Source organism: Cottoperca gobio, chromosome 22 (assembly GCF_900634415.1).
Source record: "Cottoperca gobio chromosome 22, fCotGob3.1, whole genome shotgun sequence".
Classification (NCBI taxonomy): domain Eukaryota; kingdom Metazoa; phylum Chordata; class Actinopteri; order Perciformes; family Bovichtidae; genus Cottoperca; species Cottoperca gobio.
The window spans coordinates 12756056-12769915 of NC_041376.1; the positions used below are offsets into that span (position 1 = coordinate 12756056).

Genomic DNA, 13860 nt, shown 5'->3' on the forward strand with positions numbered 1-13860 from the left:
AAAGCATCTATCTTTCATGGTCCTAGAGGGACTCTGTGAACTTTACAGTCTGTTCCACACACCCAAAGGCATCAACACCCAGAGGTTGAGTGATTTTTCTTTTGCTAAAAATACAATAAAAGCTCCTCCTAGGAGAAACCTGATCGGGATTAGAGCTGTTTAAAGTGGTTTTTCATCCAAAAATGGCAGAAGATGCTGTCATCAGCCTCTCAAATATGTAGATGTGCTTTTCTCTGTTTTATATCATATTAAACTGAATATCTTTGGGCTTTGGACTGACATAACAAGACATTTGTAGCCCTTAGACTTTGAGAAACTGGGATGGACATTTCTTACTATTTTCTGACATTTTATAGAAAATAATAAGCAGATTAATCCATAATGAAAATACTTGTTAGTTGCAGCCCTAATAAACAAAAGCAGAAGCAGTCATCCAGGCTTTTTGGTTCTTCTGCACATCTACTCAACCAGCTCTATTAGTAGCCCCCCTCCGTTAATCCCACACCAGTCAGTCACAGCTCCAGTCCACCTCCTGTCCACAAACCATTGTGCTTCATCACTGCAGGGGTGTGGCCAGCCGACATGTCTGACATCTATGTAAAACACATCAGTGCAGCACGAGAGGATGAACAAGGGGGGATGAGAGAGTGGAAACAGACTGGAGGGTGCATGCCGGGTTTTAAATGCTGAAGCGTATGATCACTGGAGTGTTCACACTGACTGATTCACACCTGTGCTGCTGTGTCTCTCTTGGTCATGTGAGGTGGCTGCTTCGCCCTCCCCGTCGACTCCACACGCCTCGCCTGTCCATCATCTGTCGGGCTCTTAATGTCCGCAGGGCCCGGCCTCTTCTCTGGCCTCTCACTCACCACCCTCTTACCCTAGAAAGACAATTACTCATATTAGGGTATCATAACTGTAGCAATGGGCATTGTGCCCAAAATCTGCACAAGAATGATTAATTTGAGGGTTCAAGTTACTAATTTGTAATATATATGTTTTCATTCATATGCAAAAACACATTTACCCCTGCCTCTATACAGACACAATCATGGGCAGAGGATACACTAGAACAAATCTTACTGAACAGGATTACATATTGTACAATTGTCTCATGTTATGAAATGTACAGTGCCATCTACATTCCCACCAGCCTCAGTTGTGCTCTGTGTTTCTACTGCTAAATAGCACATGCTAGCATGCTAACACACTAAACTAAGACGTTGAACAGCAGTATTTTAGCATTGTTATTGTGAGCATGTCGATGTTAGCATTTAGCTCAAAGTACCGTTGTGGCTCACAGAGCTGCTAGCATGGCTGTAAAGTCTTAAGTCTAGTGTAATACTCTCACAGCTTGGTTGAGCAGGAAACATGCATATGTATCCTAGTAAGTTGCGGTACTGACTAAGTAATGGTACTCAGAAATCAGAAAGAAATCTTTGAGTATTGGCCTAATTCCAGCACTGACGAGTGCGCTTTAATATATCTAAATTAAAAAGTAGAAAACTCAAATCATGAAATATTAAGTAGACTTTCGGGGAAATAAAAATAACAATAGCTAGGAGGGCACACTTTTGAATATGCTCATGGAATAGTCTGCACCGCATGTCCATCATTCTTAAGTACTCTTAAGTACTTGCTTTCTTTGTTCTCATACTTGTTTTCTACCTAAAACTATTGGTTCAATGCTCATTGCATTGCTTTCAGCTCGGTGTACTTATTGATTTGAATGAGAAATTGCTCTTGTGTTATTGTTTCATATTTATTTTAGTAAAGCCCCTGTGGGCTTTGGGGTCTCCTGTATTTGTCTTTGTCACTTGAAGTGGAAATTGGCACTGCAGTGTATTTACCTTTTTGCCAGCCATGGTGACTATTAGCTGCTTCCTGTGGCCCCGGCCAGCACCCTGCGGAGGGCCTTCTCCACCCTTGTCGGGCCCGGACTCCTGCTGTCCTTTCCCAGCTGGTGAACCACCGCTGAATAGCTTCGTCACCACAACCCGACTATCCTGCTCCAAACCAAAGACACATACATGTTATAAAATATTCTTACAGTTTGTAGCATCTTTTCCAACAGCTGTACTTTGAGGCATGAAGTCCGTCACCTCATATTAAGAAACTCACACTGGCGGACTTGCTGATTGTGATGGTAAGATCCTCAGCTTTGCCTTTGCGACTCAGCAGCATCATTCCTTCCTCTTCTGCCCTTTTCCTGTCCTCTTCCACCTCCTTAATGCAACTCAATGAAAACAACAGACTAATCAGGAAGTCTGAAAGAGCTGCAGGCTTTCACAGAAGATACCCATGCCTCAGACTTGCATTTGTACAACTGAGATTGACCAGGGAAACTTTGGACTCCACAGAAGCTTCTCTGGCTGCAAACACTCGTCCTTACCTTGTGCCTCTTCATGAGCGCCTCATTCTTCCTGCGGAGAGCCTCGATCTTCTTGTCCAGCTCCAGGTCCCTCTCATGATCCCTCTTGGGCATCATGTCACCGGGGTTCTGGGAAGAGACACATCATTGATACAAAATAAGTATTTTACCTCGCATTATATATTTTTTACACATTTCACTTCAGATTTCAAAGCAATACCTTTTTCTTTTTTACCTTACATTGAGAAATAGAAACTTTTTTTTTTATTTCTCAAAGAATTTTCATTTAATAAAAGAAGCCAATAACTAGTGTAAAACTGGCTAAATGTACATTTAAATAATTAAATATCCGAATAAAGAATAATGAACCAACCATTACAAATCTGGCCAGACAGCCAGCATGGCAGCTTTTGGTACTTGAGAGTTTTCAATACACCACTGCATGTGCTGCGATAACACGCAGCACTAACACACCCTCACACCCACCACAGATGGAGCTCTCATTACGAAGCTCGGTTACACGGGGAGAATGCATATGAGGAACATCCTAGCGCGGTCAGCAGGTCATGCCTCCTCACACGACATACTAAAAATCTCCATGTGCTCTCACGCAATGGCAACTAGGTGTGCGATAAGACTCCCTTTCATGAAAATCTTTCATTAAATTGCTGTATCAACTGCAAACATGTGCAAGAGAGAGGTGCTGAGTTGAAGAAATGTACACAGATATTCAAGATGAGGATAATATTACAGAAGGATAATGGAGAGGCATCAACCATGTCCAACACAGAGATCACATTTCCTTTAGACTGCAGCAGGTTAACGTTCCCTCTCCAATCTGGTCTGTGTGGTCTTTCTGGATGTGTGAGTGGGCAAAGTGTGATTGACTGACTCGAAATAGTTGCTTCATTCTTGGCAAGAAAGCGCATATTGCAAATGTTTAACTAACCCTTTAAATTAGCACACCAGGGTATATGTAATTCCAGCACGAGGACTGCTCACAAGGCAGCTCCTTCCTCATATAAATGTTGTTTCAAAGACACATGTCCCAGGAAATAGAGATGATACTAACAGAAAAAAAACATTTCTATTCTCAAGCAAACATTCACTCACGCTCAGTTTACACCAAAATAATAATCTCCTGGGATTTATGACAGAAAGTGATGTGATGGACAAACACTTTGAAAAGATGGGAGACTTATGAGTTTGATGTTTGATTCTTGCAAGCCAGCACCTAAGAGGGTTGCATGTTTCTAAATGTTGTCATAAAGTTTTCATTCAGCACACAAACAGCAGCCTGACAATACCCAATGAACGGCAATCGTAGTAAAAAGAAAGAAAGAAAGGAACTCTTGACTCAATCAGCTAAAACAAGGGTTTCCCACTTTGCATCAATGCTGGCATGACGGCCTGTTGTTGCTCACAGCTGAGAGAGAAGTGAATAGAAAAGTTTTCACTGCTGCTCGTTGAAACTGTGAAAACATATCATTCATTTTGAAGTATCCCATTCTCCACACTCAGACCTTCTCGACAGAGACAGGAAGTAGATGTGCCAAAGTGAGTCAGTCTATCTCCACCGTTGCCCCCAGTGACGACAGGGAAGTCGAGGCTGCTTGTGTGTGATATTACCAGCACAGAATGATGACTCACAGCTAGCGAGCGCACAAAGACCATCACATAGGGACTGACAACAAATTCTTCAGCGCTTTTTCCATCTACGCCGCTATTACGCCTACAAAGAATAGCTGCTACTGAGATGTTGGACGTAAGGTGTCTGCGCAGACTTTAAGGTAAATAAAAACTACACATCCTGAATGCAGTTGTGTGTCAAACCTGCAACGACAGCGTGAGCGTGAGCAAAAGTTGGGACTCACTCAGAGAAGCGGCAGCCTGAAAAGTGGTTACCTCACAGCTTCTAGTTGTCAGGGTATCCAAACACAACAGACCATGAGGACATACCACCAGGAATAGGCGCAACGGAGAGACGAGCTGCCGAATTTGAATCTCAGCGAGGCCAATGGCGGAGAGGAGACCGAAACCAAAAACACAAAGTGGGGAGACTCTGTGGGGGGACGGTACCCCTCTGGGTTCGGCGGGCCAGTTCTGTGATTCTGTGATTGTGCAGCATACACACACAAACACAAAACACACAGAGACGTTGTGGGTCTGCCAGCGGACGGCACCCATGCCCCGGACAGGCAGGCGAAAGGGAGGAGGAGGGGGGGGGCCCTGCAGGGAGAAAGCTGCCAAAGCTTCCTCCCTGCCCAGCGTTCCTGCCACCTACAGGAGCTACAACAGGGGAGAGAAAGAGCCAGAGACATAACTGAAACGCTGCATGTAGCCACAGCTAAATCTGCGACAGAGCAGGAGAGGAAGAGAGGGAAACCTAACACCAGAGAGAGAGAGAGAGAGAGCGAGAGAGTGAGAGAGAGAGCTGCAGAGTGTGGGATGAGAAGGAGAGAGAAGGCACTCACGGGTCTTTCCATGTCAGCGGTAAGAGCTGGGCTGGGTACAGGCGCGAGGCAGCCGTGGCGGCAGAGAGGGCTGCCTGGAGTCGACGATCATGCCTCGATTACAATGAACCAAGTTGGGCAAGCAGCCAAGACGTCTGACAAATGCACAGAGCTCCCCTGTTAACGGATTTCACAGCACCCATCCGCTTGTCCTCTCCCTCTCTCCCCTCCTGTCTCTCTCTCTCTCTCTACAACCCTCCCACCCTCCTGCACATATGCTCTCTCGCTCCCTCTCGCCCTCTCTGAAACACTTGCTCTTTCCCCTCCTCACTTGTCCTCTGCTCAAAGAATGCTAGTTAAATCCCGTCCGCTTCCTCCCCACATACACACCCTCAGTTAATCTTAAAGTAAATTAGCATTATTACTTCATGATTTCTTCTTTTTTTCTCTCTTTCAATGAGTATATGTGTCATCATATGGTTGGTAGCCACAACAAATCTGTACTTTAACTTTTACCTTTTTATTTTTATTAAAATGCTGTGGTGGCAATATGATAATAATGATTTATTTCTTCTGTAAAGCCATGAGCCTATAGGTATATAAGGCATATGAGGGTTACATACTGGCTTTGGGTCTTCCGTTTTTGATGAGAATGTTTATAGATATTTAATAATATTGTTTTCTGTGTGGGTGCTTTCAAATATTTTATGTTATGCCCTTGTGTCCTGACCAAACAAGTTGGGGCGAAATAAAATAAAAAATCATACATTTTTGAACAGCTTCTTCCAATTCTGATAACGTGGCTCCATTTTTTAAATCCAGACATCATAAATGAGATGCATGTGTTGTTAGTTCCCACTGTGGTTTCAACAGCTGCGTGTGTCTATTACGAGCTCCAGACTACATGTTTGGAGTACTAAAGAAGCTTCCTAAAGACTGGAGGTGGGGGGGGTTGCCTGCCGAATTTACCACAATTCTTCATGCACGGCATGCTGCCTTTGCCAAAGAGGTCTGAGAGCTAATGACATGCAGAAAACAGGCAGACAAATGCCATAAGTGTCTCAAGGACAGAAGCAGCAGGGTCAGTGCTCTGCAGTTTCCAGAGCATTGTGGAAACAAACACATCTTTGAAAGTTGCCAGTCCGAGCTACATTTTTAGCAAAGTTCAAATAGCAAACATTCTGCATGGATCAATCCTGCTAATGAGCAAAAGCTCTTTGTCAAATGTTTTTGCACTACAAGTATTTGAGCTATTTTAGAATGAATGTAAGAAATGTCTTAAAAATAAAGTTTGTGTAAATGTCGTTCCTTTACATGTTAATAACTGGATATTATTGTGCTAAATGATTAACTTAGTATTTGAGTTGCAACCTTGAAACTAGGTGATTAGGGTTATGAATTGCAGTTGGAGACGTCTATTAGTGTGAATTTATGAATGTCAAGTTCAAGGATATATTGGTAGTTCAGTTTTAATTATTATAATTTAGGAGTAATTAAACCTATGAATCAATTTTCAAGACTAAGAACCTACAGCCATGCTCAGTGAGACTGTACTTTGAGCTAAATGCTAACGCCACCATGCTAACATGCCCACAGTGGCCATGCTAAATGATGATGTTTGTAATGTTTACAAGTGTGTTCACATGCATGTTAAACACATACAGTACAGCTGAGGCTGATGGAAAAGCCATTAGTGTTGCTAAACCCTACAGGACATAAATTAAAGTAATGGACAAAGTAACATTTTGACCTGATGAATGCACGAGATAAAAAGTCAGGGGACCAATAAAGTATTTAAGATAAATCATCTGGGAACCATGAATGACTAAAACAATTGGTCTATTAGTTGTATTTCAGTCGGGACCAAAGTGGTCGCTGAACAACTGTCCAACATGCTGCTGGCATGTCTAAAAATAATTTGATCCTTCACACAAATTCATTGCGCTTCCTTGTACTATACTTAACTCAGATTAATGTACTTTTGAGTTATGCTGTTGATTCAACTGTGACTTTACCATAATACCAGATTCACTCTCTCCATGTTCATACATTTCAACAAGCCAGTCCACTTCAGGGCTAACACACACACACGACATTAAACGCACGTGTGAACGCACCATTAGTTACACCTAGCATGATGCTGATGATTGAGTTTATAGTTAATAGTTTTGCAGCTGCGAGGACAATAGTGCAGCTTCATTACTATAGGGAGGACACAGCTTGAACTTGGATAAAATCCAAATGTTTAAGTGCCCATTTAAATCCAAATCGTAATTTGAAGAGTTTACCTTTCTCCTCCAATAGATAGATAGATGGGGTAAGTGAGACATCAAAGTAAAACCGTACTGACCTCAACATTAGCTGGATTCACCGTCATCAAGCTAACAGCAGGCTGCAGTTTCACATCATGCCCACGAGATGGCGGTCAACTGCAGCCTCCAACACAGGAAGGATCAGGTTTATTGCCAAGTTATTCAATTACAAGGAATTTGATTAAGAGGAAATAAAATTACAGGCAAAGTACTGCAAAGAATTCAGTCCAGAATAGAGATATAGAATAGAAAACTTACAATAAAATAAGAAAAAGATAAGCTACTATAAAAAACATTATATAATACATAGGCTATGTACAATATAACTAATATGTACAATAAAACTGTTATTTTTAGAATTAGAGAGCTGTATAGTTTTGTGCAGAATGTGCAAAACTATACAGCTCTCTAATTCTAAAATTGCAAAATATTGCAAAAATATTCAACAGGGGATGTGAAAATGTTCACAGTAATGAGAATTATGTGCAATGTACGATTGTGCCATGATAAGAGTAATCATGGCACCTGAGGTGAGAGCAAGGGGCCGCATCCCTCAGCCTGCTTTCCTCAATTATAACCTTGCTCGATTCTTGGCGGCCAAGGTTATAAATAAATACCATAATATTGTATAAAGAATATTCCATATTTATTACTTTAACTTTAAATTTACCGGACATTAACTGGAATAAATGAAGTAATAATGCAATGAAAAACAATGCGAAATTGAAATGAGAGTAAAACATTTAATGAATGAAAAGAAACAATGTTCCAAAACATCTTTTTCAAATATTTGCATTGTAAACTAGCGTCACTGTTTCCCACCACGAGGAGTCACTGTAAACTTTGATTACTGTAAACATGTCCTCTTGCAGCATAAAAACAGAGTTTTCGATAGAATTATAATCTGGATCAATAAAACTGAGGATAATTGGCTTGACTAGAAGGAATTGCTTGCTTTGTTTGCAGCTCTGGCAGTGGAGTGAAAAGCAATTATTAACATATATATTCAGGTTTTATTTAATCCTGTCTGGTCTCCACTTTCTGTTTATTTCCTAACCTGATTTAGTGACAAATTATTATCTGAAGTTACAAAGGAGAAGATTTTCTACATTATGAGAGATGCTGCAGCTTTAAACCGATGCAGCACATATATAGTTGTTTAGCTTCCTGCACAGTACTTAACAGGTCACCCAAATTAATATGATTTGTCTGTTTTTACAGTTTGTTTTTTTTTGCATATAATTAAGGTATGCACTACAAATATTCAAATTTGTGCCTCATGCCAAGCTTCAGTTAGCGCACAAAATCCAAACCTTTTAACATGAGACAGAGCTAGATCGAAATATGAGATCATACACTTAGACATATCTGCAGTTGCGAAAACAAAAGACGGATAATTCCACGTCACAATGATTTGTGTGTCTACTTGTTTGTCTGTTCTCAAGTGACCTACTTGGATCAACTGATGCAATGTTTTTGAGGACATTTTGTATAAATGCCTGAAGACAGTAAAGGGTGTCACAAAGGGTGTGATCTGTAACCCAGCTGGTGGTTAAAGCACAAATATGTGTAAAAGTTGGTTAGTTAATGCTAATCGCTGCATAATAAAGTATGTTTTCAAATTCAAATTCAAACATAAAAAACGTAGTAAAGGTTTAACAATGACATTATAGATTAGTTAAACTCAATACATGTATTTGTAATGCTATTATGATTTTTTTTATTTGTTTTAAAGAAACTCATAAAGCTTTGTTTAATGTTGATCAATGTAATGCTGATGCCACAATATGACCAACATAAGTAAATGAGACCTTTCAGGTAGATTGGCTCCTTCTATATAGTTATAAATAGCTATACAGCCACGACATTGTGTGTGTGTGTGTGTGTGTGTGTGTGTGTGTGTGTGTGTGTGTGTGTGTGTGTGTGTGTGTGTGATCATGGGAAAATGCAGTCCTGGAGACATCTGCTGTAGCAGGAACTACCATAGAGGAGTTATGAGTGTCTGTTTATGGACATATTTTCTGTCCAGACACTTTACAGATGTGTAGTTTAGATCAAAATGAAGGCTGAGTTTGAAAAAGGCCGTGGTCCGTGCAAGGGGGGCCATTGCCCAACCTGCTGCTTTTGTCCACAGGGAACACAAAATCAGCAGATAATTAAAATCCTTGTAGTTACGTTAAGCGTTCTATAAAACTGTTAAGTGTTTATAAATGTCTTATAATTAAACAATACACATGATCATGATGCTATTGAGACTAAACATTCCTGTTAGCCTGCAGTCCTGCCGTACCCTGCAGAACCTGTTTGCCTGAAGCTTAAACCAATAAATGCATCAATAACAATGCTCTCATACAGTCAACATGTACGACTAATACAATTAATAGCTCACAATATATGCTGCTTTTGCTAAATACATGATTCAATTATTTTATTTTTTACAATAGCCAGTAAGTTTAGCATCTGTATGTGCATGATCTTAGTTATAATTGGTAGATTCAGGATATGTTTGTTATGTTTGTAACTTGAAACTTTAGCGCTCATTTCTTCAGTCAAAAAGAATCCCTTGAAACAGAACATGTCAACGTTATCAGTGCCTGTGAAATGCAAGAAAATGTAACCCTGCTATTAAGCAATAAAAGTGCACACACACAAAGTCATTTTCAGCCAGGTTCAGGCAGTGCCCCTGTAACACTGAGCCTGGACCTGGCTCCTCCGAACGAAGATTATAAAACGGACAAGTCAAATCAAGCAATCTGATTGGTTCTTAGCCGTGGTATAATGAGCGTATATCACAGGTAGAATTGTAGTTACTTTTCACAACAAGTCAGTATCCCTCCACGTCTGAGAAAAAGCTACAACCGTTATAGCTGTTAAATTACGTCCGTTAAGAAACAAACTTACAAAGCTTTACTCTGGAGGAGTAGATCGATCAGTGCCTCTCTCCAGAAAAGAAAGCCCCTAAAAGACAACATGCAGAGCTACGTGAAGAAAAAAAGAAACGAACAGAACACCGTGAACACACCTCGCACTATGTTTTGTGCAGAAGGCAACGAAGGGACTATTTTATTTTGAACATCATTATTTAATAATAAAAACTATTTAAATTGGAGTGTGTATTTTTCTTTCATATTGCCCCACTTGGTAACCGTTTTATAAAAGCAATAGCTCACTTCAGACCGTGATATATGCTCATTATATCACAGATAAGGGGGGTACCGAACCACGCCCCTTAACTGTGATATAATGACCATATACCACGGCCTGTCGTGAGCTATTGCTTAAATATACAATATACAAAAAGTACTGATAAGGCATAAAAATAAGGCTTTTATGAAAACACTGAATGAAAAATTGCTTACCAACACACAAACCAATTGCTAAATTAGGCTAAAATAGAAGGCTCAGAGTTTCTTGGGCTCGCAAGACTTCCCATTGTAATCCTGTCTCTTTACAGCTTTGGTCCATGCTAGCCTTCTATCATTGTTCTTTGGTGCTGTTGGAAATGGAAATAGTTCGAACGGGGGCTTGCAGTCGCAATTTTTGCAATCGTGAAGCTCACAATGAGATTCTGCCCTTTTATTTAGCTTTCTCCCACTGCTCGAAACTCCGATTCCGTCTATACTAAATGAAGAGCCATTTGGGAGCCGTAAGAGCCGAATCTTTGAAAAGAGCCGGACCTCCCATCAGTACTATGAACGTTCTGACTCGTTACCATGGGAACCTAAATAAAAACACACATGTCATGATTGATCACTGGAGAGATGCTGTAATCAGTCAGGAACATACCAATCATGGTATTGTTTTTGTTGTGCGCGATTATTTATGCTTAACTAAAAATATTGAAGGCTTCCTCTTTTGTCCCGGGTTGAATGTGCCCCTCTGACAAAACGCTTGGGCCCCAGACAAACAAACAAACTTGTACAACTCTTAGCGGTGGATCACTCGGCTCGTGTGTCGATGAAGAACGCAGCTAGCTGCGAGAACTAATGTGATATTGGTCTAGAACCGCCACTGCATATTAGTCATTAAAATCAGCAAAATACAGACTGTGGACATGTTCAATTTAACTATTTGATATTAAATGTAATCTAGATAGCATGTTATGCTCCTCCTACAAGGAACAAATGCAAGCGGTAGGAAAAACACTGAGAATCAGGTGATTTTCAAGGCCTAACCCTCACATGTCCTGCAACTATCAAACAGTCACATTTCAGAACATGAGACCTGCGTGCAGCACTAACACACCCACATTCTTCATCTCAAACGACGCCTTATATATACAGACTGAACACACACATTACCAACAAATAATTTGTATCTCTCCACGAGGTATGTAGTGGAATAGCAGCATTGTTGCTTATTTGTAACAAAGCCTTGGAAACTTTATAACTCTCCTTCCTCTTTTTTTCCCCCCCAGGAAGACTTTCTGCTGCACTGCAAAGACAAAATGGGTGACCGTAAGTAATTGTTACATTTTTTAAATGCTTTGGAATAGTTTTCTGTGCAGGAAAAAAAATCTTAACAACAATCTTTGACTTTGTTTTTTTGTCTTTCCATCACAGGCCCAGAGATGGTGAGTTTGTTTCCTTACAGTGTTTTAGGCCTGTTAAGAGGCGGTTTCTCTCTCCTAGCCCGAGGTTGCAAAGAATGAAGAGGATAATGCCGAGGTAAGATATATTTCAGCTTTCCCACTGTGTGCTTCAAACTGGTTTCCCCCACTGGCTGATTCAGTAACTTTGTAGCGGGTCTGTTAATTTATCTTTTACAGGAAGGAGGAGGAAAATGTGGAAAGGTAGTAGTTTTACAACCTTTTTGAATTCTCTTTCTGTAAGAAGATGTACCAATTGTTGTTGTTATGATTGTTTACAGGGAAAAGGAAACGAACCTGGACAGCAACATGGAAAAGCAAAGAAAGAAGAATGTGGTGGTGGTGGTGGTAAAGGTTGTAAACGTGGTGGGAAGCCTGAAAAAAAATAAAATCCTTAATTCTGTGATAATGTTTGTTGCGATTGAAATGCATATCTAATAAACGAATACAGAAAAAGGCAAGACTGGTTTATTGTTTATTCACATACAGAAATTGAATGTTGCAGATGTTACAGAATTTGAGGGTGGTAAACACGCACAGTTGGCTGACGCAGGGCGGGGTTTCGCGGAGGAATATGATGATGAGGTTTGTTTGTTTGTTATTAATATTTCATCCTTGACAGAATTGAGTTGGTGAAATAAAATAATAAAAGTAAGGACGATAGGCTACAATAGAAATTAATCAGCCGCTACACCAATATGACACAACAACAACTTTAACTCACTGGTATGTGGCGACAACAGAAAATATAGCGGTAGGTTTAATTTCAATAAAACCCAAATACTCAGTGACAGAAACACGAGCAACTATATGAATATTTAAAATATATTATAGTGGTTATAAATGAGATAAACTAAAGATTACAACTAAACTTCCTAACTATTCCTATTGGAATATACTGTACTGGCTTTATTGTTCCCTGAACAAGTTTTGTTGTTAGACTTTCCCAATATGTCAACTGATATAAAGCACCGCTTTGTTAGCTACCAATTACTCAACACTCAAAGAAGTTGAACAAGATCAATAGGGAGGAAACTAGTTTGGTTAACTAAAGTTACTTATACTTTGTATTTAAAAAAAGTAAGCTATGTAAACAATGTGATACAGAATTCTAACAACATATAGCCTAATATAAAAAAAAGGTTGCATGCCACTCAAAAAAAACAGCAAGCTTCTGCAAATTATAGTAAAACTACTAGTTTAATAACATGTAGTTCACTATCCCCCAATGTATGAGGTATGCTAAATATGAAGCTACCACCAGCAGCCAGTTAGCTTAGCTTAGCCTAGCATTAGGACTGTAAACTGAAGGAGAAGCAACCATGGTTCTGTCCAAAGGTAACAAAATCGACCTGCCTCTAAGCTCACCAATAAACAAGTTGTATCTTGCGTGTTTGATCTGTACAAAGAAGCGTGGTGCAATGCTAATCTTATGCCAAGCTAACCAGCTTCTGGCTATAGCTTCCTATTTGCCCTATAAACACAAGAGTTGTATCAGTGTTCTGGTCTTATTCTGGGCAAAAAGTTAATAATCATATTCCCAAAAATGGCAAACTACTCCTTTAAGACGATCCTTTTGAAGGTTTTGTGCTTAATTTGTTACATAGTCCCACATCATTTTGTTTTTATTCAAATTACACACATGGAGAAACAATGGGGGACAAGCAGCTAAGGATTTTGATTACTTTTGAGTTTTCCTGTAACACAACCCAAAAGGCCAAATGTTTTATATGTGACTTCATCTTTTTCTTCTTCTTTTTTTATGTCAACATAGCACACACATTTCACGACATTAACACACATTTACTAAGAAGGTTCTTACACATTTATTGTACTATTGGCGAAAGCTGCTTTGATCTTAATTACATCAAGGTCTTTCCTCTTCCGCTGACTTCAAGACAAACGGAACTATCTTTTTATTCACAAACATAATATCTTTCTTTGTGTAATAAGATGCTTAGTTGTAGGGATCCAGATGGGCAGAAGTACCAAGCAGTTCATCGTCATATTTAGAGCAGTTGTTTATTGCAACCTAAACCATGGAGTATGCTGTTTCTAGCAGGAAAAGCTCTCTTTACTCACACTGTTGCTTTGCATTCTGCTCAGTGTACCATCATCATATAATGATAATATATA

The 13860-nt window shown here is 39.9% G+C and overlaps 1 protein-coding gene across 6 annotated transcripts in view; it reads right to left on the reverse strand.

Moving 5' to 3' along the window:
- The window catches only part of ccdc9b (coiled-coil domain containing 9B), a 17372-nt gene extending 12212 nt beyond the window's left edge, over positions 1 to 5160 (reverse strand). Inside the window, exons 1-5 of one of the 6 annotated variants that reach the window (XM_029460226.1) lie at positions 4846 to 5160; positions 2393 to 2500; positions 2122 to 2226; positions 1851 to 2006; positions 732 to 881 (exon numbers count right to left, since the gene is read on the reverse strand). In XM_029460226.1, coding sequence (XP_029316086.1) covers positions 732 to 881; positions 1851 to 2006; positions 2122 to 2226; positions 2393 to 2500; positions 4846 to 4857 — 531 coding nt within the window. In that variant the 5' untranslated portion in view covers positions 4858 to 5160. Of the gene's footprint in view, positions 1 to 731; positions 882 to 1850; positions 2007 to 2121; positions 2237 to 2392; positions 2501 to 2744; positions 3825 to 4245; positions 4403 to 4845 lie in introns of those variants that run through there. The other 5 variants (XM_029460230.1, XM_029460229.1, XM_029460228.1 and 2 more) reach the window with 5 other exon arrangements.
- Positions 5161 to 13860: the final 8700 nt, after the last annotated feature.